Here is a 23227-nt window from a genome sequence, read left to right as displayed (position 1 = left end):
CTTAACTAGTTTATAATAGAAAAATGTTGTTTTTGTCACCAACCTTTCCGAAGCCTGTTGGTTTGTGGTAAAAGCCTGATTGTACAACAGAGAACTTCCCAAGGAGACATGACTGGTTTATTAGACTCTGATAACATTGGCATGCAAGCTCTTTTTAATTAAACTCGTCAGCTACCTCAGAATATACATCGAGGCAGAGTTTGGTCTCCAGACCATTATACCCACCTGATCTCTGCCCTTGTCTTTTAGAGACCTAAGATTTATGTTTAGATGTGTTTTTGTTTTTATTTTTTGAGGTTATTTGTCACTCAAAACAAGTGAAAATTAATGGCAGTAGTTTAGTGTTGTATTAACAACCCAATCTTACTTTTCAAATGTATTTCTGTCCCATAAATCTGAGGTCTGTCGAATGCAAAGGTCGCTAACTACAGACAGTACTTGTGTTGAGCTTTCTATGAGACAGTTACTCTACAACTTTCCATTTGCTAATTGGTTTTCCTCTTAATGAAAATGGGACATCCCTTTGATGTCCATAGATGTAGTTTTAGGCAGTGCAACTACATAGAAAGCTCACTTTTTCACATGTTTTGGGTCACTATTTATTATCAAGAGACAAGGCGTTCTAAAGGCAAACCATGCCATTTCACTCCAAAAACATTGAGTGATGCAAATGTGGGGAATTAATATTGATATGTCAAGGCTTTATCGTTCATTTAGGCCTGACTGTTTTTGCACAACAAAGATGGAGCATGTGCTTTTTACAACCTTGTCTCCTGACTTCACAGGAAAGTCTGCATTGCTGTTCATGCAGCCTTTTCAAAGGGAATAATGTAAGGTCAAATACACTTCATAAAACGTATGTACTATTTAAATATTTACACCGTAGCTATTTTCAAATGCAATCCTTTTAAGGAAAAAAAAAAATCTTGTTTTATCAGTGTTCAAAACATTCCTGATATTTTTGCTGCCACTTTTTTGCATTTTGTAGCACACATACAATTAGGAATGCATTTGAAAATGGGTTCTTTTGCAAACAGTGGGAACTCTGTCAGATAAGGAAGAGGACCTACGTGTCTGTGGAGTCTCTGCAGAGATCTCATTGGTATAAGCTCCAACTCCATGTTTACTACGAGCAGCCAGCCGGAAAGTATAAGTAGTGAAAGGCTTCAAGTCCTTCAGTAAGTACGTTGTTGTCGGCTCAAAACTGATTCGTTTCTGTGATGGAAAAAAAAAAGACACAAAAAAAAGTTTGGTTCAGAATACGACAATACGTATTCTTTTGCGTTTCTATAAGGAACAGTACCAAAATAACTGGCCTCAACCCTTTGATTTTTCGCTACCCTTTCCTATGGGGTACCAGAGTAATGGTATGGTACAGTGTGGGTGGAGCAGTTAAAAACAATCTGTGTAAATAGGATTTCATTTAATATGCATAATTGATAAGGCATTAATGATTTTATGTTCAAGTCATTGCATATAAATTAAATATGGGTAACCGATGACCTACACCTATTGATATATATATATATATATATATATATATATATATATATATATATATATATATATATATATATATAGATAAAATGTCACCCAAAATAAAAAGTCACATACATATTGAGTTGAATAGTGTGACATTTTCCATTCAACTCTACATTATGAACAGTGTTTGATCAGAAATTACAGACGTGTTGCTCAAGTCATCGTGTGAGATAATATTTACCTCCTCTTTGTCGTCCCTCTTCCTATACATAAGTTCATATCCTGTGATTTGATTTTCTTGTCCAGTCTGTGCGGGGGCAATCCATGAGAGTAAGATGCTTGTTTCTGATTTGGCTTCTCCCTTAAAGTCAGTTGGTTGAGAGGGAACTGGAATTAAAGTGAAGGGACAAATTCATTACTTTTACACATCTTGCAATGTTACAGTCATAAACTTTGTGGAAAGGCTTATTGCCACAAGAGCCACATTGTATTCCAGAAGATGTAGTAATTCTTTCAGCCTCATTAGTACAGCCGAGACGAAGAGTTCACAGTTACTTCATGCTGAAAAAAAAAACCTTTTTCATGAGAAGTAAACAAGAAAACTTTTGAATTTCTTGGTCTTAGTTAAATATTCTCATAAAAGGAAGTGTATGTTGACAGCTTGAAGTTGTATATTTACTGCTGTGGTTAAAAATCGAAACCCACTAATGAGGATCAATGACCAAAAATGGTGCTTTGTGACATCCCAAAATTAAGAACGTTTGAATGAATTTAAATTGACTTTTTTTTTGTATTAAGTTATACTCACCTCCGGTCTTTGCAATGATTTGAAGGTCTGTAGAAAGGGGACCATCACCAACTGAGGTGTAGGCCAGGACCTTGATGTAATAGGTCTTATTGGGGATGAGTCCTTGGATGGTGACAAAGTTCGAACCCCGAACGATCTGTTTTTCCCAGAGGTTGACATGCTGGGTAGAATCCATAGTGTAGTAGACTCTATAGCCCATGATCTGTCCATTAGGCTCCTCCGGTTCATCCCAGTGAATAACAGCTGTGGTGGTACTCAGCATATGACCTCTGACCTGCCTTGGCGCCGTGCTGGGTGCCTGTTCAGCTGTTTTGGCCTCGATGCTCTCGCTGGGTGGCCCCCGCCCGATGTTGTTCACAGCCACAACCCGAAACTCGTAGTCCGAGTATGGGCTGAGGCCCCCCACGCTGTACCGAGTGGTGGCCACACCATCGATCTCCTTGTACGAGTCCTCCGAGAACTTGGACTTGTGTTGGATGATGTAGTAGGAGACCGGCTCAGGATTGCCAGAGTCCCAGGTCAGCGTTATGCTGGTAGCTGTACGCTCTGTCACCACAGGAATGCCAGGAGCCTTGGGCAATGCTGTGATGATAATCATTACATAAATATTAATAAATATGCAAATTACAATGCAGCCATATTAAAGTTATGTCTCTGTAGAGTAATTTATGTCATAGTCCATAGAGACATTATTTTAATTTGTTGATGGTTGAATAATATTGATTGCACTCATTTATCAGCCCACTGCGCTTGATACTGATGATATAAAGTATATCTGGAGCCTTAAGAGACCGACAAGTCATACGCTATGTATTAGCTAGGGGACAATGGTGTATTGTTACTATTTCACTTACATAGTTTACATTTGTTTAAGACAAAGTGCATATTTTGTAGTATTTTGTGTGATATGTGAAAAAAAACAAAAACTTGCATATACCATCTTCACAAGCTGGGAATGCTGTTGCCTTTAATCTCAGGTTTCCCAGTGTTTATCACTTTAATAATTTAACAGGTAAATTTATTGCTTTAATTCCCCGCGCTGTGGCACATGGCAAAGGATATCAGAGCAATAAATTGTCTTTATACACGATCTGAAGTGTGCTTCTGGGGGAGCTTGCTGCCAGATTGTTATATTGTGACTAATATCTCTGTTATGTCTAGGAAAAACAAAGCCGAGTGTGTGTGTACATGACTCGGTCCCTTGAGTGCACGCAAACATGGCGAGACCAGGCACGGATATCTCTTTGGTACACTGCAGTGTAGATATGATTACACTCCGATACCTGCCATGCCTTCATAGGACACCAAACAATACTCAATGTTTCATGCCCCCCTTCTCCTCTCCTCTCAAAATCAGAAATGGTGAGCTTTCTGGCTCTGTAGTACTCCAGCTGAGAGATAAGCACTTCACTATATTCTTAATCTGACATCTAATGCACTGAAGCTGGTGCCAGGGCTTGTCTAAGACATCCATGAATCCTCCATATATGACTTATCATGGCAGTGAAATGTAAATAACTTTCTTTAAAGCAGTGCATGTAGTCTCCGCTTGGATACTTTACCACAAAATAAATCAACTTAAATGTATGTATTTTAAAACTAGAGAAGGCACTTTCTGAAAAAAATGCAGTGGGATTGCAAGGAACAGTACCAAAATAACCAGATCCAACCCTTTGATTTTTCGCTACCCTTTCTTATGGGGTACCAGAGTAATGGTATGGTGCAGTACTGTATGGGTGGAGCTAGACCGATGCCAGTCAGCTGATTGGGCGATAGAAAAGTGACACTAACTTGAAACTAGTGTATCTTCAATGCCTGCAGTCTATTCAAAAGCTCTTGTAGAGACAAACAGCCACAAAACAAGCTGCTGGATGTCCTCATTGTTGTCTTTTATGTTGTCAATGTTGTTGTTCATGGTGCAGCGGTACAACGTCATGCTACATATCTTGCTGAAATTGCGATTGTGCACAGCACACACCCTGCCTACCATGTAAAGGTACTGTTCTCAGTCGAAACGCAAGCCTAACCATCACAAACTGTACCATGATGGAAACAAGGCTTGGCCTGAGAAACCTAACACAGTTTTTGTGAAGATACTGTAGAATTGTGAACTTTTGTGTTTGTGCCCATAAGTGGGATAGGTCAGTTTAAATTGTGGTCTATGGAGAAACTGGATGGTTTTCCTCTTACTCAGAGAGTCGCAGATCAAATTCAGTAAGTCATTTCGCTTTGGTAGTCACATTGTATGAAACTAGACACATTTGTTTAGGTTCTGGTAGAAAACCATGTACGGAGAGTGAAATTTGTGAGCTGCAGAGCAAGTTGAATAGAGAATTCATCATCCACTCATCCAATTTTTTACTGTAACTGTGGCAAATCTGTGAAGTTCAAAAAAAGAAAAAGCTGAATTGAGGGATGAATGATTTGAAGGTGGAATGATGCTTCTGCATTGAAGCAGCCTACATGGAACCAGCAAGTAGTAGAAAATGAGTTTGTCTGAAGTGCATTTCAAATAATTTGAATGAGAAATTGTCCTTGAAAAAGTGAAACATTTTTGCAAAGTATTAAATATTCCAAAACCCTGACTGAATAATACCCTAACTGGGCTGAACATGAATGTAGTTTCTAGTTAACAGACAAATCAGCGGAATGGCATGTGGTGGGAGGAAGAGAACTGCTGTATGTGAACCTCTGTGAAGTCCTCCTACTGGGTTGTTTATCAACCACAGATGCATAAGATTAAAGGCCTTTGCACAACGGATGCGTTTTTTTTCCCATGCTATTTATTCATACATTTGAAATATCTCAACGTGTCCCATCAACTCAGCATTCACATCAGCTGCGTAATTTCGTCGTGCGAAATTGTGACCGCTATTTGTCCGAGTCCTGGTCAATTTTCCCAAGCTTATTTTTCTGCCCAATTCACAGCTAATCAATCAGAACGAGTGTTGTTCATGATGTACAGTCCAATCATTTAACACGGTGGCAGATCGTTCAATTGTGTTTGTTTTCCCAAAACCCTGTTCTTTTTAATGAACAGGAAGAAAAACTCTAAAACAATGCCAAGACATGTGCAATGGAGCTTCAGTGGGATGGTGTATGTAAATCAAGCTTCAAAATGGTTTTCACTGACGTTCGCGCTGAGCTGCCTGTGCGTATGAAGCCTGCTCTGGTCGCAGACCGTCGATGCAATTTTTTTTCCCCTTGTCCTCATAACTTATTTGTTTCTTCACATCGTTCTTGATGTGCATGGGAGGGTGCGTCGTAATTTGCATCTGCATTATCCGCACGTTTGTGTGCAAAGATCTTAAAGGGAAATAAGGTGCAGCCCTACCTTTGACTGTTATCTGTGCCACATCCTCTATCACCCCCAGGGTTGACATTGCCACACATGTGTAGTTGGCTGACTGCCGCACGTCTGTAAGCTCGAGAACATTTCGTCCAATCGGCATGTCGTCCTCTGGTGTGAGGTCCTCGGCACCCAGCATCCACTTGACGTATGGCATAGGAGAGCCCACTGCCACACACGTGATATTAACGCTGCCGCCGGGCATGATCTCATTGTCTGTAGGTGGAATGGAGAATCGCGGTGGCACTCGGCGCACTGAAAAAGAACCACAGCATGATGTGAAAAACGAGCAGAAAATGTAATATTCAGTATTAACACTGTAACAGTGATGATTTAACATGCATACTTATGTCATAAAAACACTAACAAAATCAATCAACTTTAAGTGTAACATAAAAATCTTAATGGACATCTTATCTTAATTATGTTTTATTGCTTGATGAGAATTATGACATTTCAACACATTTAATCCAAGGCATGAACATTTCAATGGTAAATGAATTAACACCAACACGACCGACATGCAGAAAATACTCCATTGGTACGGATGTACAAAACTGCATAAAGTGCTGAAGAGACGACAGCACTCCACAGTTGTGCAGAGAAACAACTTTTGAGGCTGTGTACTTCCAGCTGATGTGAGATAATGTGCCACATCACATCCTCGCATCACACGAACAACAATAATAGTTTTAAAAGTCATACACAAAACAAAAGGATTTTTTTGTTTGTTTTTTTAATCCTCTGGTTTTCAGGCTCAGTTCAAAGTAGAGTTGTCAAATTTTATGCATTCACACTTTGGATCAAGTTCAGAGTGATAAGTCTTTTTTTTTTTGTTTTACTGTCCTGCATTTTTGTTTGTAAACCATTCTAAAGATACACTTGCAAGGCTAAGCTTACACTATTCAGAAGTCAGAACTCCTGCAGAAGTCTTTAATCATAAAAAGACCAATCATGTGTAATGATCCTATTACATTTTGTTAACAAAGAACTGCAGGTGTCTCCATGCAGTTTAAGATGCAGGTGGTGTGAAAACTTTCTGGTAATCACGTATGTCGTAAAAAAAGGAAGAGGTAAAATTCTGCAGTAAAACAACACTGGTAATATCTTTTCAATGCACAAAATACGAATACAAAACAAGATGCACAGGGTTGCTGCTTGTGCAATAATTGTAGTTTTGTGCTAAACACTTATTACCGGAATGTCTTGGTTTAATAGAAATGTGGTACATATTGTGACTCGGATAGTTTTCCGAAACACACATTAGAGTCACTGGATTTGAATGCATGTCATTTGACAGCTCTATTAAATACACATTCAAAACGGTCTCAAATTTAAATTAAGTCACTCTTAAATTAACATAAAAACATCCATAATGCACATAAATAGCCTTTTAGAGGACAGCAAGAGTTCATCATGCACACGAGAACAAAATGTGACTTTGTGAGACAGCCAGGTGAGGGAGTCAGAGGGAAGAGGGCTGCAGGGCCAAGATAAACAGTCAAAAGGGTCAGAGGAAAGAAGTGTTTTTGCAGAGTGAACTAAAGGGGTTAGTCTAGTTTCAGTGTTCCATTTCTGTAAGTACTTCAAGTGCAAGCTAAGGATCATAGAGTTAAAAGCTATGACATTCAAGGGCAAATTTCCAAGTTTTTATACAAAATAAGAGCATACAGTTTTAAACTGATTACAGTTGACATGGCTTTGTTTGCTTGTCAAATTCTTTACTGACCCTTGCGGATAATGTCATTCACATAATTCTAAATATGTATTGCCATAAAACGGTTCCTGCTTGGTAAACAGTCCTGAGATACTTAACTTGTTGTTTTTGCAGGTATTTGCAATATGACTGCAACAAAGGCACATGGTTATTGTTGCCTGCTACTAATTCACAAAGCCCATTCCTTTGAGCAGACTGCTGCTCTCCAGAGAGGAAATATGGGGGAACTGCTTGCATTATTTAATACAACGTTTCTCTCACTCAATATTTAATTAATAACCAATTGGATCATACTCCCCAAAGACATAATATTATCCTTGTCATTTGAATATCATTACATTTGTCAAGTCTAGTGAATAACACTATAAATACATATTTTTTTCATGACTTCCCGCTCATGCTATCCTCTCCTGTCCTCATCAGAGGAAGTGTAGAATCTCTGTGGGCAAGGTTGTTTTAACAGCTTGGTACTTTCCTTTAGTGCCAATTACAACAAAAGATGGATTTTTTGGTTAAGCCTATATATATTATCTTTAACAAAGTTTAACAGAAAAGGGAGCTAATTTGAAGAGGAAATTTAAAGGTAGTGAAGCTTAAATGGCTATATGGAGATAAACATTAACATACTAATGACAAAGCTTTGTAGAAAAGACGGTATTAGATGCAGGAAGCAATAGAAATCAAGTGTGCTTGTCCTGACTCTCAAATTGTATAACATAACACTTCTTAAAAAGAAGTTATTCTCTTACGTTTATTTGATGATTTTTTTTTTCTCCACATTACTTAATGTGTTGTTTATTGTTAATCATTTGTGACACGCAAGAACACTGAGAGGGTAAGGGCTGGGGAAAAGGGAGCACATGCACGAACAGGTGACCATGCAAATAGGCCCTCAGACAGATGCAAATATGGTCCCTGCCACCCCACCTCAAAGACGCAAACATGCATCGGCATTCTGACAAGAACGAAGGGCATAATTATGGGGAACATGAACAGTGAATGTGCAACATGTATAGAATGATATCAGTAACATGGAGGAAAGAAAAGACCACAGTTATGCACCTGTGGTTTTATTTTAATGTCTGTAAAAGATGATACATTTGTGGGAAAACAAATGAACTCATTTCTGTTTGTGTGGTGTTGAACAAGTAAAAACACACCAACCTTCTCGCAGCTCTGAGGGATGTAGGGAATTTGATGCAGAACAAAATAACAAAAAAAATAAAAAGGAAAGGAGAAAAACAAGGGAAACACAGAGAGTAAAAAGGCCATGTTTTAGGTGTTCAGATGCGACTTGAACAATTCGAAGGACCTTATATGTACTGTGCAGGGAGCCCCCTTGTATGTCCCTCACTCCCAAATTACAAAACTCCTACCAGTCAGAGCTCAAATATGTAAAAAAGCATTACTTTTGACAAAAATTCTGCCTAAGCCATGTGGTTAGCTTACTCTGATAATTGAATGTATTTTTTCCTTTGGTCTCTGGATAATAGCTAATAATTATGAAAGCTAACCACATGACTAAACCACATTTAATATTAAGAGAATACAAATGAAGACAAAAATAGTTTATCGGCTACACATACACATTTAAAGAGAAATAAGATAATACATATATAATATGTGAAAATCATACCTAATGAGGTTTTCACAAGTGTATGTAACATTAAAAGAATGAGAGATCACAGCCAACTTTAACTGTTTTTAACAAGCTAATTATACATATGAGTTGGATAATTAAACACCCTTTTATAATTAGAGTTGTACACTGTTAATAACAAATGTAGTGTGATTAAATGTGTCCTTCCAATGTTGATCAGTGGGGAGGGAAAAAAAGGCCAGAAAGGATCTGGTCACTGCTGGGAAAGAGTTGGGAATGATGGAGGAGGACTGTCCACCTTTTACTCCAACCATCAGCTTTGAAAGGCAATTAGTAGATAAACACAGCAAGCAGTCTCATTATTGGTGTTGGACTCGGGATAATATAAAGGACCAGAAACACATAAAGATCAGATACTGTAGGTTCAACCAGTGCAGGTCAGTCAAGTGCAACACATAAGCAAACAAAAAAAACAAACAAATGGCGTACTTACAATGACCTCACAGGCTATGGCCCCTGTGGACTTTATTGGCTGATTTAAAGATTTCTCATGAATTTATGAGACAAGAATCATTAAGTGCTTGATGAACACAGCGCCAATAATATGCGTTTCTTACCTCTGACATATAGATTTGCTGGGGCAGAGTAACGTGTTCCACCGTTGTTGGTCGCCACACACTCATACTTTCCCTGGTCAGACTCTTCGCTCTGCTCTATCTGGAGGGCTCCTGGTTGGGAATAGCAAATGGGGTAGCAGGGTTTGTTTTGTTAAAAATTATGGTGTTTGCATCACGTTCACAAGCAAAAATAATAAGGAAATAAGTCGTTTGACCTGAAGGAGGCCAACATCAGCCACCTTCATTTTTAGTTTGGCTTTGTCCTTTCAAGCTTCAGTTGTCGGGCAGTTTGTGAAAAGTCATAATTGAGCATTATAAAATAAACTGCATAATAATGTTTTAGCTGTAACTATAAACTCTGTATTCTAAAGTTTATCCCTCTCCATTATCACAGCCTGATCCATTTGTTGATGTAAAATCAAGACTGTCGTTCTTTTCTAGTCATGCAAGACAATATGTTGTTCCTCTTAACACGCCTAAAGTAAGAAGAAGAGAAAATAAAAAATAACATAAAAGTAGAACATTTACATATACCCTCATTTCAATTCTGTCTCTCATATATATACTGTATATATATATTAAAGCTACTTCAATAAAAAAAGGCTGATTTCATTTAAGGTCAAAGGGTCTAAAAAGACATTCATCCTAATTTGAATGCAAAAAAAAAAAAAGGTTCCACTTTAAAGACTAGGGGCAAGCCTGTCAATATACAACATGTCACTGGACTGGTCAGTATGGGAATGAGTGATACTGCTTCAGGGAAACATGGATCAAACAAAAGAGGTTTACAGTATAAGAAAGCAGCATAACAAGGGAGAACAAGTGAAAGAAAGAAATTTAGGTATGAATTTTAGCATATTCAATCACGGATCAAGTCTAGTGTTCACCTAATAGAATAATTTTGGACTTCATCTAGGTGAAGGTTACTCTCAAAAAAATGCAGCGCACAGAAAAAAATTGAAAAATGCTGCTTTTATGTGAGGGAAAAAAAGTTTATTGAAGTTTTATGTAAGGCAAAACCAACATATAACCCTCAATAACAAAAGTTTGACATGCATGTCTTAACAAGAAATGTATGTCGGCACAACTTACAACCTTCTGACAACCCTTAGCTGAAAAATAAAATGCAGTTGCATTAGAAGACAAAATTCAAAATATCAGCCTGAGCCGACAAGAAAATAACCAACCACTGCTTTAGCTTGTAAAAGCTACAAAAGACACCCATAAAAATCCACCAATGGGATCAGCAGTGTGGTGTCTCATGACCCAGGGAAAAATGGCTTTAAGCATCAACAACTCTCCAGCTCCATGTCACACGGCAAAAATGAGCAAATCGGGTCCTCGCCAGACTCTACTGATTGCCTTCCCAAACCCTGAAGAAAAAAAAAGTCAAAAAGTAAAATATTCTTGAAACCCAAGAAAAGTAATAAAAATAGGTGAAAGAGAAAAAAGCACCGGAGAAACTTTATCAAAAAAGTAGTTGTTTGGGCTTTTTTGTAGAGGTACAGGAGAGGAAAGCAAATAGAAGAAATGGAAAAAAAATACTTTGCAAAGACAGGAAGAATTCTTTGGGAGAAAAAAGCAGAGTAGAGGCAATGTTGTCTTCAGCATGCCTGCGTGATTCCACAGCATCTGTGCATACTTTAGTGCTGAACAAGAACAGCTAAGGGGGAAAAATGCTTGGTTGTTTTAGTTGGACAAAAAGAGGGACACATGATTCGCTATGGCCAAAAAGGAAACAAAAATGAACGTAAAAAATATAGTTTAAAAAAATAATTGTCATTGGATATGCTTATTTGAGCCAGGGCAAGCATATCACAACTGAGCTAAACGGGCTCTTGAAACCAGAATACAAAGGAGTAAATAAAGCATGGACGGAAAAAGAAAGAAATAAGTAAATAAAAAATGGAATACAAATTTAGTCAACAAAACAGGACAAATAAGAAGGAAGGTCCATATGAACTAATGGGATTTGGTCTTGGTAAACAGGACAGAAATGGAGGTGATTCCAAGTGAATATGAATGGGTTGACAGCAAGAATGAATTTGTATTATTTTCATTCTGTGAACGTCAGTTCAGCACTCTTACCTCTTATTGGAGTACCACCTGGGTGGATAATATGAATGCAAATAAGATTAGAAAGAAGAAGCATTAGTACGAGTAGATAGAGGCTGGGGGCTTTGGAAGAAGAATTAAATTAGATTTAACAGGGTATGTAAATAAAAGGTACTAGAGGAAAGAGAAAGGAGAGAGAAAGAGAATAAGAGTACTCTACTTGCAAAGAAAGACAGGATTCATCATAGAAAAAAATCATTGGTCAGAGAGAAGAACTTGTACATTGATGTACCACGGGGGGTAGTGCCATTTTTGGAAGTGGTGATGGCTTCTGAAGACCATCTACTGAAGGGAAAGACTTTGAGGACTTTGTGTATGAGTTTGTAAGGAGACATGAGATCCCTTTACTTGGCCTGAGCTGATTATCCTGTCCCTCAAATCTTGAAATTCCCACTCCTATGTTGCTGGTGTAAGTAAGTGAGTAAGTAGCTGGTCAGTGAGTCAGCGACAAACATGTGAGGACAGATCATGACCCAGGTCAGTTTTGTGACTAAACTAAACTAGATAAATGTGACAGAGCAGCTAACAGTGGCAGGACACTTGAACAATGTGGGGTGAGGGAAGTGTGTGTGTGTGTGTGCCTGAAGTAGTAGCCCTGAAACTAATCTCTCTGTTAGTAAAATGCATGCCATGCATTTTAATAGTTGTTGGAAACATGGAAATTAGTGGGGGTGATGTGTGCTTTAGAGCTAAGCACTTACCAAAGGATTCTGTAGATTTAAAAATATAGAGAGAAGAAAGACAGCATAAGAATAGGATTATATTCTTTAAGTAAGTTTGGTTAACAAGGTTTCGTTAATGCTCTACGAGAGTCAAAGTCGCACATTAGAAATAAATGTTAATTCTACACAGTTCTGTTGAAAACAAGTCAGCAAAGGTTAGCAAGACGATTTAACAAAGGACAGCTGTGAAATCTGAAGACAGGTGGTCAAACATACATGGTTTAAAATTACAAGTCGTGTTGATGTTAGCTGGCACAAAGAGCTGAAAGCTGTAATTTATTTAACATTTTTAGTATATTGGGGTATATTGGGATAAGTCAAAGGCAAATAAAAACAAAGTAAGTTCAAAGAATCAAGGGGTAAGGGGAAAGCCTTATGAAGTTGTACACACTACTGTGGCTGTTTAGTGTCCATAATGAAATGTTTTTTTCTTTGACCTAAAGAAGATTCTTTTGTAAAGCAAATGTTTATTGAAATTTGTTTTACTGACTCATTTCATATTCAAATATCAAATATAAAATCATGTGCATTTCTTTCACATGAAGCCAAATTTTGAGTAATAATTGTAAAAAAAAAAAAACAAGAAACGAAAAGTATGGATCCAAAAAGATAACTGCACCATTACAGTGGAAAGAAAATCAACTCAATACAGCAAAAGAAGTTATTGTAAAAAGTCACAGCAGTGAGCAATGAGGGCAGAGGTTAGCGCAGAAGCCAGCAAAAACAGAGGGGGAAACAATCCCAACAGCCCATGACAATACTGGAAGACAAAGGGAAACACACATACAGACAAAACACACCAGGGAATACAGGGAGTGAAGGACAGGAAATAGTAGAGACAATGCCATTACCTACAAAATAAAAAGCCAAATGGGAAGTTAAATTATGGGAGGAAGAAGAGGATGAAAGACCAGAGGAGACAATAGGGGGAGCAGATCAGACAGAGAAAACAAGAAAAAAGACACTCCCTTTTGTAATCTAGTTTCCAGCCGAGAAAACCCTACCTGATCTGAGCTGTTTAATGCGCCCGTTGTTGTTGGTGGTGTTGACAGGGAGGAAGTCTTTGAACCAGGAGATGTCTGGATCAGGGTTGCCACTGGCAGCACAGAGCATGGTGGCAGTGCGTGTGCGCTCCACCACTTTCAACTGTGGACCCATGTCTATGGTGGGGAAACCAGGGGGCAGCTGGTCCTCTGAAAATAGTTGGAAAAGATGGAGGAGGTGAGACTGAGCAACTTCAGGTTCCCTTGCAAATCCTGTGTTCGTGTGGGGAGAAAGCCAATTGATATCTAAAGCAAATAAGAGACAATTATAATATTACTTTTTGCCAAACTCAAACATGCCTTTGTATATTTGAAAATATAAAAAAAATTTAGTTTATTATAAAGAAAGAATAGGTTCCCTTATAATGGTTTAGATTCAACCCACATTCACAAAATAAAGTGTTTTCAGTAAATAGCTGAAGTTATTGTGAAAAAAGTGTCATGATTTTAAAATCTGAAAGAGAAACTCAAAATTCAATCGAAGGGTACTTGACTACTACAACGCAAACATGTGCACCGTAATCTTAAGGGCAACAGCAAAGAGTCAACTGGCAATTTTGTTCATTTCAAGGTAAATCTAAAACACTGGATTTCAAGGGGTCTGAATACTTTCAGGTCTTAGCATAACATCTGGACGCAAGCAAGCAGCTCGCAAGTATGGAATAAACATGCCAGGAGAGGTGGAGCTTTTTTTCTTTTTTGAAGAGTCCAGGTGCTTTGCTGTGTTACATAAGATGTCTTGTTCCTGCCTGTGTCTTCACTTACTGACTGTGCAAGGGCGAGCTTCATCTTGCTGTCATTCGAGATGTAAAGGAAGATAATTCACATTGCTGTTTGTTCTTACGATAGGTGTCTATGCAGTAGACCAAACAAAGCAACAGCATCCCCATTATGTGCTACAGTATATCTTCGGGGGGGATACACATGGCATTTTCAAACATTTGTAAAGCAACAAAAAAAAGACTCATAACAACATTTTTGGACCGTCTTTTGAGTTTGTTTAGTTTAACCCATTGCTGATTTATTGGACTGACTGATAACAGACACACATAGCATTGGTGCTTCTCCCCACAGCAAAACTTGTCTGAATTAACACGCATTGAAATGACAGAAACGTTTTCAAGTGGAAATGCATGCCTTCACATCTATAGATTTGTTTCTATTGTAGTCGGATAGTATGAAGGTACATTTGTTTTCAGTAGCTTGGTGTGATTATTCTCTCATTTTCATTTACTGAATACACAGGTGGTGTATTAGCTGACTGTAAGAGGTGGTTCATTAGTAAAGTCTAGTCCTTGTCTATAATGGCTGTTATGAGCAAAAATCACCTTCAAAGCTAGGTAATTCAACTAGTCCTTGAATTGAGATAATTAAGGATCAAATTACATGCTTTTAAAAGTTTTCTGATTAATAATTATTCAGCTTGTGGTAATATGAGAATTTTGTTCTTTTGTTGTCTGTTGTTCATCAACATCTTGCTGTTTTCAGTCCCATACTATTTTTTATAACTATAATGTCAAATATGAATTACTAAATTAATATTTCTTGTCCAGATTGAGCCCATAATATACCTATAATACAGAACTGTTTAATAATGTCTCTTATGCCTATAGCAACATCATCATCAATGTTGTTCCTTCAATTGTTGAAAGAGTGTAGATGTACCTTATTGAACATATACACATTATGAATGATAAAACATTATAAAACCAGCCATCCATGGTGAAACAGGAAGTGTTTTTGGCTTGATCGTTAAAGGGGTTTACAGTGGAATATCCCATACACCATAAGATCCACACATGCAAAATGTAAGTGTTCTTAGTTTTTATTTCCAAAACAAGACCTGCTTATTCTGAATGCCAACAAGGTTGATGTGCACCTTTCCCTGCTGTGATATGGCTAATTAGTGTCTTCGGTTGGTCTTATAAACGGCACCTTTTTGGAACCACTTTCTTCATTAAATTTTCATGAGTAGACATCAGTCTGGAAACAGCTTTGAGATGCCATAGCTTGCACACAGCCAAACGACAATCATGGCTACCTTCCAACAATGCTTTTGGGTATCTGGCATGAGGAACTTCCTCAATGTATAACTCTTCTCAGAATTAGACTGTGTTACAAATGAGTGACTTCAGACTGAACTGCAAAACTTTTGGAAGAAACTCTGTGTCCCTGCCTTAACTTAAGTGTTTCTGACAGTGATGGGAGCGTGTTGTTTTTACATGTTTAAAAGCGTTCTAAAATTGGTTTGATGAGTTGCAGTGCTCTATAATGCATACTTAAAGCACTTTCTGGACAGAAATGCAATAATATTTATGCAGCACATATTGCACATATTGACCAGTTGACACTGACATATATTATATATCCCATCTCTGGCCATTAAGTATATCAGAGATGCTTTGACATTATTCTTGCTTTACATTTTAGATGTTTGGTTTTTATATTCTCCATTAAAACAACTACCTTACAATGTCACCTCAGCCAGAATCCTAGTAGTTGAAGAAGGGAGATCCAGCTTGCAGAGAGAATTGATAGCTTGATATGAACTTTGTCTATGAAAATTGACATTGACGTGGTTTAAATCATGTTACTTACGTGAAAACGGTGAAAACATGCACTCAAAGGTACATAAATTTCCAATTGTGATTGATACCCTTTGCGATTCGAGGGGTCAGATAAGCAGTTGTACAATATGTGATATTTTATCATGAATAACAGTAAAGGGCACAGACAAAAGGATGATCATAATAAATTCATAGAACGATCACATTAAGTATGGAGCAATGAAGGAACTGTCTTGTGTGAGGAACTCCACTTACAAAGGTGCTTATTCAAATGGTGAAAGGCAGAGAGGCAGAGAGGAAGTGAAATACTATTTTTTACATGGGAGCTCCTGTCCAAGCTCCCTTTAGTCTGTTCAAGGTCAAACAGACAATTAGTTGATTCTACAGTGAGTCAAAAGTGCAGCTTATGAAACACGTTAGCCAGTAGCACGCCTAGGAGCATGTATATGTTTTGAGAATTGTAATTGGGTGTGACAGGGAGAAGCAGCTCGTCCAAAAATCACAATGCATTCCAAAACATAGCGCTGGAGACATCATAATTTAGCTGTCTGTCAAGAGGTCAGATTGTTCTCATGTTGCACTAAGAAATTCCACTGGTTATTTAACCCTAAGGAGAAAAGAAGAGGGTGCCGGAAAACATCGGTTAAAAGGTGCAGCTTAAGTCAAAAAATGGATCCTATTGTTGTGGTTGTCGCACTATTGTAGGGATGTCTGATTTACATAAACTTCAGTATGACTAATAGAAAAACGTACATATAAAACGAGGTGGAATAAAGAGTATAAAAGAACATTAACAAATTTTTCCTTTTCTTTTGAATGTGTGTGTATAACATGATAGTCATTCCAGTGAAGAAAAATGATTACTCCAGGCAGAGCATTTAAAATTAATGATCTGTTACAAAAGTTTCTGGCCTTTTGAATTCATTTTTGCTTGGCCTGGAAATGTAATTTATGGCAGCTTACAGATGAATACTCATGCTCATCACGAATGGCCAAAATGTCATGACATCAACCGTGAAGTATCAAAAAAAACTTTTCTTGCACAGAAGTTGAGATTTGAGTGTCAAGACACAAGCACTTGCTCATTTAGTTACCATTATGATATTGAACAGATCAACATATTTTGTAACTTGTACTTTAATTGATTAACAATTCACATCAACAGTTACTGCAGTGTTTCCCTTAAATTCCAGAGGGCCAAGATTAATCCCTGTTTAATTTAAGACACAAATGCAATTTTTTTTGTAGAAGCTGGGTTATTGACAGACTATTAAAACTTGAGAATGAAATTAGCAATCAATTAGTGACCAATTGTGTCCAGGTTTCACCGAGTGCTATGTTTTCAGTGTCATAAGCAGTCATGAGTTTGTTTTTTGTGTTGCAGTTACCTAAATTATCAGCAGTAAGAGAAAGCCTTACTCCCAAAGGGATCTCTGAGTTGCATTTAAATAGGACTGGAAATTGGAAACAATTAGTGTGCTTTCTGTGTTGAGGTTAATATGCTGTGTTGTACAGTATGCCAGGCTTCACTGTGTAATGTATAAAAGTCAAAACTGAAAGCTGAATTTAAGCAAAAACACACACACACACACTTCCTCACTGAGAACTGCAATCTCAAGGACAGTGTAAGACAAGGGCAGTTTCTGCTTTACACACCCATATTGTATATTCAACAATGGATCTACACACTAAATGAGATGGAAGGGAGAGAAATGCTGAAGTCACCTAGAGAAGTGCTGAGCACTGGTGCTTGATATAAAAAGACTCCCAATGACAATTTGCACAAATTAGCCACTATGAGGCTATCAGGCCGCATGAGTGTGTGGTGCCAAGTATGGGAGGAGTATTAAAGGACATTGGCTCAAAAATCCCCTCAGTGAGCAGATTTCTGCTGAAGACATTAGGCCACTGGATGTAAAACCAAACCCATTAGTAGATTATATCTATTGATCATTCATTCCAAATACAAGAAAGAGTAAAATCACATTTGCTATGTGTGACAACAGTGGCCATTTTAGTTGCTTGAACGCAGCATAAATTCACCACTATTTGTCGTCATACTGCGGTAGCTGTCACTACATACACACACACACACACTCTAACTTCCCACTTGCTGTGATGTAATGTTTTGAGCAACACATACAAGTACTATTCTATTTGTTTAGGCTCTTATTGATTACGCTTAATTGAGTCCTAAGAGATTAAGGTAGCATTCAGTTGTCATCAGATACACCGTACGTTTTTGCTAGTGTTGCAGCAAGGCACTTGTGTGACTGTGCATTCTGATGTGATGTTTACAAGGTATTACAAGACTAATGCAGTTACAACTCTGGAGTGGAATGCATTACAAAGATGGGGGAACCAGACAGTGAAATTAGGACAAGGATATTTGCTTAAGTTTGACACAATGCTCGAGTGTAGACAGCTCTGAGGCTCTGGCTTTTGATGGTCTCTTTTTGTTTGAATAGAAAATACTTTTTTTTAGATATGGATATTAAATTACCCCTTTGCACATTATGTGAAGTGCTTTAGAGCTTCAATTAAACTGACCCCTTATATGTTGGTATTTCTAAAGTTGAAATGTTAAAATGGTTTATTTGGACAGTTCATTCAAAAGAAACATAATGGCCAGTAAGTGGAGTATAAATCCAGCTGTTTTATGTCACCAAAATCATAGTTGGCATCAAAGTAATTCAGTAACTACAAAAGACTTTGGGAAGCAAATAATCATTTATAACACTGAACTTTCCAAGGGAAGGCAATAAAATTATAAACCTTTTTGGTCACATTCTGGCTCTAATACTGCGGTTACTTCACATGGATTGGATTTGGTCTGACCTTTTTCCCCCAGTGGAACAAGGCTTTTCACCCTGCGATTGAAGTTATTCTTGGGGGAAAATCCCTGAAGGCCATAATAAGATATATTTGTTGGACATATTAGAGAGGATTCCATCTCTTCAAAGAGGGTAGCACGGGTCATAGGTCAATAGGTATTGTTGCTTGGAAAATCCCTTCCTAGCCAAACCTACTGGATTGTTTGGCTCAAAGTGTGCAAATGTAAGCTTATGTCCTTAAGTATTCCACTCTTACATTTTTCTTCTGCTTTAAATTGGTTATATGTAAGATATGCAACTCCAGTTTAAAACTGGAACTGCAGTCCAAATAAATAATACAAATATTGGAGGGTGTTGTCCTCCCTTCTCCTCCTCTCCAGAGACTTGAGGTTGCCAGGTAGTTTGAGTTAACAATCCCACATGTACTAAAAGACGGAACGGAGAAATGAGCAGCTACATTTGTACCCCTTGAATGTTAAATTGTTAATACGTTGGCTGAAGCATTGTTGTAAGTACAGTCAGTATTTCATTTGAGCATGTTTTCTTAATCTCTGATGATATAGCACAGTCATTTTAGGAGATTCCATGTCAATAAATATGACAATAACTTTCATACACACAACTCCTTAAAAGATTATTTTTGCAGAGTTTTTGAGTCAATCAGATTCCCTCTTTCCCTCTTAAGATAAAACCTCAGCACAGAAATCAAGCCAAGAAACATTACCCATGAAGTGTGACAGCATGTGCTTAGTTTTCTCTGCAGCCTGAGCCAAATTATTTTTTTTACCACCACACAATAGCATATAATTTGAAGTTGAGGGCCACTGATTGGAGCTCTTCCCACACTTAAAAAAAATCAACAAAAGTAAGAAAGATGATCGGTGATTTCAGCAAGGTTAGGGTGCTAATCACGTTAATCACACTGCACTCTTACTGCTCACAAGGACATGATTTCAGATTGACTTGTTTAATGGCTTGCTAATGCATTAGCTGGCCAAGATTGAATTAGTACTTTACGTATGAAAAAATTAGTGAGAGGCGGTGGAAAAGGAAAGGGTTTTATCTTAATTTTAAGATTTAAGATGAAGGGTGGAAGTCTTAAATGAGTAATGTACAGGGAATGTATGGTATTTATATAACCATAAACCAGATACTGGGGTTACAATGATGTCAGAGTTATCCTTTGTGCAGGAGTGACATTATTTTAGTAGTTTTTTTACTGAGTTTGTTGATTTGGAACACATTAGCACAGAAACACTGTTCATTAAAATGTGTTTACAGTAAAATGTTCTGTTCGGCTCCTGTTCAACTGACATATTAATCCCCCCCCCCAACCCGGCCAGGGAGAGGGAACTGTTAATTATGCTTTTGTTTACATGCAAACAAAATTACTCAACCAGATGTAAAAGCTTTTGATTAACAAAGATGGGCAGAAATTCCACTTTGTGCCAATTCTATGACGGCATTTGCTCTATTTTTCTCTTTGCTTGTCTGTGAATGTTGTTTTCCTTGCTCACGTATGAGGAGCATTGTAGGGAGAATGTGTACTTCTACAATCCAGCACCTATTGATTGACAGTTTATACATCTGAGACCACCCTTTGCTTATCAGCTACTTGCAGCTGGTTAACTATATCTCAAAATGGACTTAGACGGAGCTGCTTTACACAGCACTCCATCTGTCATCCTGTCCATAAAGCTATGCAAAGGTGAAACCTCTGTGAACATATTCTTTTTGACCATGAACTTGTGTCACTTTAAAAAAAAAAAAAAAAATGTATTAAAAGCAATGAGTCGCAAAGAGACTCTCACACGCTGTCTAAACTTGCACGCATGATTTTATTGTTGAAAGCTTTGGTGTGAAAATCACTGGTGATGGTTTGATTATCCGAAGTTAATTTACCTGTTTTAGTTAAAGTTCTACTTACTGTCCACTTAATATAATTGTTTCTTACTGGAAATGCAAAACCAGATCTGGATGATTTACAAGGCTTTTTGATAAATACCACTGCACACATGTCTGGACACTGCAGTTAGCATATCGATGTCTCCGCACTGCCTTGGGTAGAATACTTGGAATAGTTCAGATGCAAGTCAGAGTAATGACCCTCAACATTCAGGGATAAAGCCACTGATTTAAAAAAGCATCAAGTGAGACAAGCATGCAGAGTATGAAAGCACATGTTGCATCATAGCAGAGCAAAATGATAAATAAATTGAGATGAGTAAATTTCCCCTAAATACCCACAGAGAATGCGTATTTATCTCACTGATACATCCCGGGTGCTGTTGAGTACATATGTTGTCCGGTCTAAATAAGATTAGCTTTTCCCCGAGAGCTTTCTTTGGTGGCAGATTTCCTAAATAAGCCTCCTGGCATCCACAATGTGTACATATTGCCTAAGTAATCCCATAATGGAAAACAAAATGTTCAGGCCTTCCATCTAACAAAACAAGTAGAGTGTGGTGAGGGACTAATCTGAACATCCAAGAGTATCTATCATCCAGATTTTTTTGTGATTGCACAGACAGGAAAAGACTGAAATGTGAGACTACATCCAAGTTACATGCCTTGGGCCACTTCCGAAGCCCTCTGATCCAATGAAGCCAATAGCTTCACACAGTCGCTTCCTGTCCACCTAGTCATATCTCAAAACACGTTTAATGAAGACGACCATGTCCCTAAAATCTGTCTACATTCAAACTGTCTCACACGTACAGCTATCCTCTCCATCATCATATCATTCTCTCACACTATCATTATCATTATCGCCTCGCCATGGCACGGTTAAGTTACGTTTCCACTAGCATAATACCAGGTACTTTTTTCAGTAGATAGTGCCGCAGAGTTCACATTTGCGATGATGCAAGTGACGTCGATATTAGTGCAGTGAAAAGGAAAGTTACTTCAGTTAAAACATACTGGAAGAGTGTTGGTAGGCTGGGGAAAATATTGATTTCATTAGTTGGTTTTACAGGTACAGAGCTTGTTAATGAATATTGAAGTGAATGGGCCACAGTTGGCTCACACAGCTACTTCTAATTTAAAGAGGAACAGGCACACACTCACACAAAGTGGCATTTCGTCTGCATAGCGTTGTACCTCCGAAATGTAATTAATTTGCTATACACATTATTTATTTATATTTAGTTATATTAGTTATTTGCTAAATACAGTCAATTTGAGACAACTGAAAATACCTGAGGCAAGATGAGTGACCATCTAGTGAAACGGGAATGGATTCTGAAATCCTATCCATTGTTTCCTGTGATGAACATTGCAGCGAAATATAGGAGGGGGAAGGTGAAGGTGCAGAAATCTCTCTTAACCTGAGGTTCACTACACTCTGTCTCTGTGAAAAATGGCACCGTCTCCCTCTTTGCCCTGTGCTGATTGTTTCTTCCATAAATCCCTTTTGAGATTGTATAATTAATGGAATGCTGCTTACAGTATTTGTCATTAAAAATCCTCACCTAATGCCTGAGATTATGAGGATGCCATTGTAAGAGTCAAACAATTAATCACCAGCCCCCCCCCCCCCCGCCAGAAGAACCTTCACAGATGAAAAATCTCTGCCATTTCTCATCCTGAGTGATACTGTAGAAGTAAGTGTAAAATTCTTAAGTCAACACACTGTTGTTTTGATCCTACATCTTATCAAATTGTATGACTTTTCTTTAAATCCTTCAAAATCCAAGCATGGTTATAGACAATTTCATTCGTGGATGATGCTTTTGCTGTCATTCATATCCCGCCAAGAAGGATGGAATGCACACCTGCAAATTATATGTTTCTGCTCAAACTGAATACCCATATTGTTGACATTCTTTTGAGAGTGATGTTTGAAATGTTCCCTCTTTCGCTTTGGACTGCACTGATGTGCACGTAAGGAAAATCCGTCTAGCTAGCATTTGGATAGAAAGTGGCAGGAAAACAGGGCCAGAGCTAAGCTTTAAGACAGGGATCTCAAACTCATATGACTTGGGGGCCACGTGAGCTTCAAATCTGCTAAGATGGGGGCTCAACTGTGTAGGGGTGGGCCATATTTGCTTAAAATTTGGTTACAATATGCCATCATGATGTATCAATGACATTCTATGATGATATTTTACATAAGGATATGTAATTCACAATAAAACACATTTATGACAGAAAATGAATCTGTTAATATCACATTAAAGTGGTGGGCCACATGGAATCGATTGACGGGCCCTATGTGGCCTGCGGGCCGTAAGTTTGACGCCTCTGCTTAAATGACCCTAGCTTGTGTTCCACCAAGCCTGCTATCCGCTACAGACATTTATTATGGCCATTGCTGCCGGGGTAGATTGGATCGGCCAAGCAGAGGGCATGCAACAGAGATGTTCGCCACG

General features: G+C 38.0%; 1 protein-coding gene across 35 annotated transcripts in view; it reads right to left on the bottom strand.

Moving 5' to 3' along the window:
• The window catches only part of LOC131456742 (receptor-type tyrosine-protein phosphatase delta-like), a 316523-nt gene that overhangs the window by 34773 nt on the left and 258523 nt on the right, over positions 1-23227 (bottom strand). For 15 of the 35 annotated variants that reach the window (XM_058625309.1, XM_058625322.1, XM_058625315.1 and 12 more), the window contains 9 exons: positions 13415-13603; positions 12390-12398; positions 11662-11679; positions 9574-9684; positions 8521-8532; positions 5625-5894; positions 2291-2872; positions 1724-1869; positions 1071-1215 (listed from right to left, as the gene is read on the bottom strand). In XM_058625309.1, coding sequence (XP_058481292.1) covers positions 1071-1215; positions 1724-1869; positions 2291-2872; positions 5625-5894; positions 8521-8532; positions 9574-9684; positions 11662-11679; positions 12390-12398; positions 13415-13603 — 1482 coding nt within the window. The remainder of the gene's footprint in view (positions 1-1070; positions 1216-1723; positions 1870-2290; positions 2873-5624; positions 5895-8520; positions 8533-9573; positions 9685-11661; positions 11680-12389; positions 12399-13414; positions 13604-23227) is intronic. The other 20 variants (XM_058625321.1, XM_058625342.1, XM_058625323.1 and 17 more) reach the window with 5 other exon arrangements.

This window comes from Solea solea, chromosome 3, assembly GCF_958295425.1.
Source record: "Solea solea chromosome 3, fSolSol10.1, whole genome shotgun sequence".
NCBI lineage: Eukaryota > Metazoa > Chordata > Actinopteri > Pleuronectiformes > Soleidae > Solea > Solea solea.
This window is presented reverse-complemented; position numbering and strand designations above follow the sequence as displayed.